Source organism: Orycteropus afer, unplaced genomic scaffold (genome assembly GCF_000298275.1).
Source record: "Orycteropus afer afer isolate SDZICR_OR568_19922 unplaced genomic scaffold, OryAfe1.0 scaffold00336, whole genome shotgun sequence".
Classification (NCBI taxonomy): Eukaryota; Metazoa; Chordata; class Mammalia; order Tubulidentata; family Orycteropodidae; genus Orycteropus; species Orycteropus afer.
The window spans coordinates 1,004,777-1,010,419 of record NW_006921923.1 but is presented as its reverse complement, the minus strand read 5'-3'; the positions used below and the strand labels follow the sequence as shown (position 1 = coordinate 1,010,419).

Genomic DNA, 5,643 nt, shown 5'->3' with positions numbered 1-5,643 from the left:
CAACCTTCCTTCCGAGGAGTGGCTGGTGGGTTTGAACCGCCAGCCTTCTGGTTAGCAGTCAAGTGCCTTAGCCACTATGCTACCAGAGCTCGCGGGGACAGACACTAGCATCCTTGATATATTTTTCCATTTTCTTATTAATCAATGTGTCTATTAGACAGTGTAGTTGAGTAGTAAAATTGGATCCCACCACCACATATGATTTACCTGGTGCAGGCTATGATGTAACCAACATTTTGTTTAGTCTTACATTCAGTCCATGTTCTGTGCCAAGTATACAAAGTAGTACGTATTATATCTTTATTGTGCACTTCAAGAGCAGTTATGTACATATAACACATGTTTTGGATAACTCTAATACTGTGATATTTTGAATGTGTTCTCAGGATAGGAAGTACAGTGTCTCCCAGTAGTCATTCCTTGGTCTTATACTGTAATTTGAGCATGGGTGTGGCAATATACACCAGTTTAAGTCTGAACCTAGTGTATAACCTTGGAATATCCACTATCATGCATGGAGTGACATCAACATTGCATTTCTGTACAGTGCTTCCCAGTCATCCTAACCAAAAAAACCAAACTCACTGCTGTTGAGTCAATTTTGACTCATAGAGACCCCTCCTTGGGTTTCCCCAGTAGTGTCTCTATGGAAGTAGATTGCCCAGTCTTCCTTCCAAGGAGGCTGGTGGGTTTGAACTGCCAGCCTTCTGGTTAGCAGTAAAATGCCTTAGGCACTATGCCACCAGAGCTCCCTGTAATCCTATTATCCCCATTTTATAGATGAGGAAACTAGCCTAGACCAGTTAAATAATCTTATTGAAACTCACATAGTTTAGTAATTTACCAAAGCAAAGATTCAAGTGCAGATTGCCTCCAGAGCCCTAACTAGTTGCTGTCCAGTCAACATTGACTATGACAACACCATGTGTGTTGGAAGTGAGGACAAAATTAAGAAAGCTGTCAGTTATTAATCAAATCGTGGACATATTGGGCCCATTGTCACAGGGATTGTTTAACTTTTTGGGATCGATGTTACAGGTTGTGTGTCAGAGTTCTATTTTTATATATGGTCTGGCCACTGTCCATTTGTTCTGTCTCTACTTTCCCATTTTGGTCTTCTCTCCCTTGCTCACTCACTGCCATCAAGTTGGATCTGACTCATAATGACCCCTCCTTGGGTTTCTGAGGTGGTATCACTATGGAAGTGGATTGCCCAACCTTCCTTCTGAGTTGTGGCTGGGGGATTTGAACTGCCAGCCTTCTGGTTAGCAGTCAAATGCCTTAGGCACTATGCCACCAGAGCTCCCAAGGCTCTCTTAGCAGTGATATTTTCTCAGAATTTGCTTGTTTTTGATAATCTTGACAGTTTTGAGTACTTGTCAGGTGTTTTTGTAGCCAGTGTATTTTTAAAATTTTCATCTCATAAGAGATTGGACATCTTTTCGGATACACAAGGACATATATATTTCCATTTATGGAAACTAAGTGCTAATGCTCTTAACCGCTAAGCTATAGCTCTCTCTTGACTCTCCATAATTAACAATACATGGGCCTGAACACATTAGGGATTTCTGATCCTGAATTGAAAAAAAAACTGAGAAGCCTCTGTTAGAGTGAAAGGAGAAGTATTAGTGGAAGTATTGTGGTCAGACTTGTATCTGATCACTTAGGCTATACTGCAGAAGATGGACTAGCGTGGCTGGAGGGCCAGATAAATAGAAACAAATTTGAGGTAGAGAGAAGCCAGGATTTAGGAATACTGGATAAGAGACACAAGAAGTCGAACGTGACTCCTAGGTTTGTGAGCTGGTTATCCTAGATACTGCGTTTAACCCATAGGTGAAATTCAAGAGAAAAAAAAATTGAACAATTTACAACACTGGTTACTCAATGCCTAGTTTCTGTTTCTTTCGCTCTGCAATACTACAACTCCCAAAGTCCCATGCTTCACCATAATTCCCTTAGAGGCAGCCGCGCAGAGTTCTGGGACTAGTAGTCCGGGGCCTTTTTACCCAAGTTAGAGATAGGGGCCTGTGGAAACATGAAGAGGTAAGGGCTTGTCTGAGGACCAGGCGACGAGGGGAGTTCTGTTCTACCTCTTTACTTTTAAAATGGGTTTTATTCCTTTCTATTTTGGATGTGGCACGTTCTCAGGGTGCGGTTTCATCAGAGCGGTTAGACGAAAGAGGGAGGAGGAGGGGAGACGGGTGAGACAGGCCTTGTAGCGCGAAGTTCAGGAAGGGCCAAAGGGGTTCTGGTTTACATAGGAATACCCTTCCCGGCACAAGCAGTTATGCCAAATCACTGGCCTTAGGAGTGTATGAATGCTGTGTCACCTTCTTTTCCTGACCGATCACCTGGGCAAAAGGGTCTTAGCTGACCGGTACCCAGGCCAGCCCCCGCTCGCCCCCGTCCCGCCCTACCTCCTCCCCATCCTCCGAAAGGTGCTCATTGTGGTGCTCATTGTAGTGTTTGTGTTGTTAAGGGGAACTCACTCGGTCTCGAAAGCATATACTAATGTGACATCTTTTAAAAAGTGGTAATTTGTTTCTACAAATGTAGAAGGTAAACACAGTATGTATTTGAGATGTTAACTGAAAAACAAAAGCACTGCTGCAAGCAGTTCCCCCTACTGGTTCTGAAGTGTATGGCAACTTTAACAGAGACGGTCAGTGTTGAGAGCCTGAGCCTCACAATTACTGACCTTACACACACAGCCTTTTTAAAGGATCCTCATTAAATTAAATTAGCTTTGTACTCATTCTGCAAGTAAAATAATCACACTGGAATAGTGCAGCGCATTTAAAGAGAGATATGCGCTGCTGCTGTCCGTTGTTCGCATCTTTTTAAAAACTCTGTTTCAGATTTTCCCTGCCTGAAAATAACCTTCTGAAAAAATTCTAATTTATTTATTTATTAGAAAATGTATAATATCTCATACATGCAGAATAATGTACATAATGTATATGTACAGTTTAAAAATGATAATAAACATTCATATCCACTGTAAGCTTAAGAAATAGAAGCCCCTTGTGTGGCCCTCCCTGATTGCTTCTTCTCCCTCCCTTCCCCCTTAGGTGGAACCACTGTCCTGAATTTTGCGTTTATTCTTCCCTTGCTTTGTAAAAAAAAAAAAAGATTAATATGTTAATTTATCCCTAAACATAATGTTATTAGTTTTGTCCATTTTCAACTTCATATAAATGGATTCGTATGAATTTTTCTGTGACTTGCATTTCTCGTTCAACATTTCTTTTTGACATTCTTCTTTTTGAGATTGCTGTATTAAATATGATTTATTCATGTGAAAGCCACTTTAAACTTAGCAAGAACTTGCTAAATAGTAAATAAAAATTAAGATACTGAAAAGGAATTTTTAAAACCCTGGGCCTAAGGATATTTTTAAATTTCCCCAGATAGATCCAAGATTTGTAGAGCATGGGAATCTTGCTTATCATTGTAGGGGACACTTTTCAAGCCTTCATCATATCCTTAGTAGTAAAAAGCTATTTTAAAAGGTATGTAATATTTGTTTTTCCTGTGGAATGAACCCATTTTTTTGTTTTTTAATTATTTGTTGCTGGACTTTCAAAAGATCCTGCTATTTCTTTATACTCTAATAAGAGTTTTCACTTATTTGTTGTTGTTGTTGTTATGTGCCGTCAAGTCGGACCCCTCCTTGGGTTTCTGAGGCAGTATCACTACGGAAGTAGATTGCCCAACCTTCGTTCCAAGGAGTGCTTGGTGGGTTAGAACTTCCAGCCTTCTGGTTAGCAGTTAAGTGCCTTAGGCACTACACTACCAGAGCTCCTATTTAGGGGAAGTTAACTTCTGTTGGCATTACCTAGATTTTTGTGCAGGAGCTCTGGTGGTGTAGTGCCTAAGGCATTTGACTGCTAACCAAAAGGCTGGCGGTTCAAACCCACAAGCCACTCCTTGGAAGTAAGATTGGACAATCTGCTTCCGTAGTGTAGTGATACCGCCTCAGAAACCCAAGGAAGGGTCGCTTTGAGTCGGATCTGACTCAGCAGTGAGTTTGGATTTTTTGAGTTAGTACCTATGCTATAACATTTTATGACCCTCTTCATATTTCTTTCTATACTCTCTCCTTCAGAGATCTCATCTGCTCTCACAGCTCTAGATCCTGTCAACACAGATGACCTTTAGGTTTCCATGTTCAGTCTCAGACTTTCATCTCAGCAACAATGCTCCCATCTCTCAGCTTCCTTTTAGTGAATACCACTTGTGCTTTCACCTCAGATGTAATAAGTCTTTGACATGTTCTCATACTTCATGCCAGCGTTTTAGTTGTAATAGGGAGTTGACTCAACATGGCTAGAATGACACTGACTTTTCCCAGCCCATCTAGAGCTTCCTCTTTCCATCACTGATACCACTGTTCTCTCAGGTACCCCTACCTTCAAAAAGCCCCTGTCATCTAACCCTTCCTTTTGCATTTCCACTATTAGCACTCTATTCTGGACCTTCATCACCTTATACCTCATAAACTTCAATAGTTTTTTAATGAGTTCTTTTGGTTTCTTCCTTTTTCATCCATATAGCATATTACAACCACATTCATCTTCTTAAACCATCATTTGCACTGTGTCACTTAACTTCAAAATAAATTACTTTCTAGTACCTATCAATTAAGGTATTAGCCCTTAGTGGATGTATTTAAGGGCGTTCACAATCAAGAGTCTCATCCCTCCAAGATTATCTCCCAGTCCTCCCATCCATGATCGCCAGCTAAATTGAACTGCTCATTATCCTCCAGTACATATTTCTGTTTCTTCAGACTTGCTCTCCCTATTCTCCTTTTCTTTATCACCCCTAATCCTTCAAATGCCAGTTTAAGAATTACGTTTCTGAAGTCTTTACCACCCCAGTCCCCAATTATCTCTTTCTGCTGTGAACTCCTACTAATCTGGCATTAGCTTTTTTGTATTGTTAGTGTGTCTGTCCATCTGTCTGTCTCTCTCTCTCTCAGTGCATGTATGTGTGGCTATGTAAGCTTCTTAAGAATAGGGACTATGTTCAAAACTTCTCTGTCTTCCATCATAACCTATGCCTTCTATGTAGTAGAGTTTTTTGTTTTGTTTCTTTTTCAAAAACAGCTTTATTGAGGTATAATTCACATACTGGCTTCTTTCAGTTAGAATAATGTTTTTATTCATGGAGCTCTGGTGGCATAGTGCCTAAGGCATTTGACTGCTAACCAGAGGCTGGCAGTTCAAACCCACCAGCTACTCCGTGGAAGGAAGATGGGGCAATCTACTTCTGTAGAGATACCGCCTCAGACACCCAAGGAGGGGTCACTATGAGTCGGATCTGACTCGACGGCAGTGAGTTTTGTTTTGTTTTTTTATTTGATAGTGGGTATTAGTAAATGCTCATGGAATGAATGATAAAGGGTAACATATTGTTAGAGAAGTATCTCTGAATGAATATGGTCACTAGTTATAGAGCATATGTTGTTGTTGTTATGTGCCGTCGAATCGGACCCGAATCATAGCAACCCCTCCTTGGGTTTCTGAGGCAGTATCACTACGGAAGTAGATTGCCCCATCTTCCTTCCAAGGAGTGGCTGGTGGGTTTGAACCGCCCACCTTCTGGTTAGCAGTCAAGTGCCTTAGGCACTAC

At 41.0% G+C, this 5,643-nt stretch overlaps 1 protein-coding gene across 1 annotated transcript in view; it reads left to right on the top strand.

Moving 5' to 3' along the window:
• The first annotated feature begins 2,324 nt into the window (after positions 1-2,324).
• The window catches only part of RBM41 (RNA binding motif protein 41), a 45,358-nt gene continuing 42,039 nt past the window's right edge, over positions 2,325-5,643 (top strand). Inside the window, exon 1 of the mRNA XM_042782484.1 lies at positions 2,325-2,539. Coding sequence (XP_042638418.1) covers positions 2,325-2,539 — 215 coding nt within the window. The remainder of the gene's footprint in view (positions 2,540-5,643) is intronic.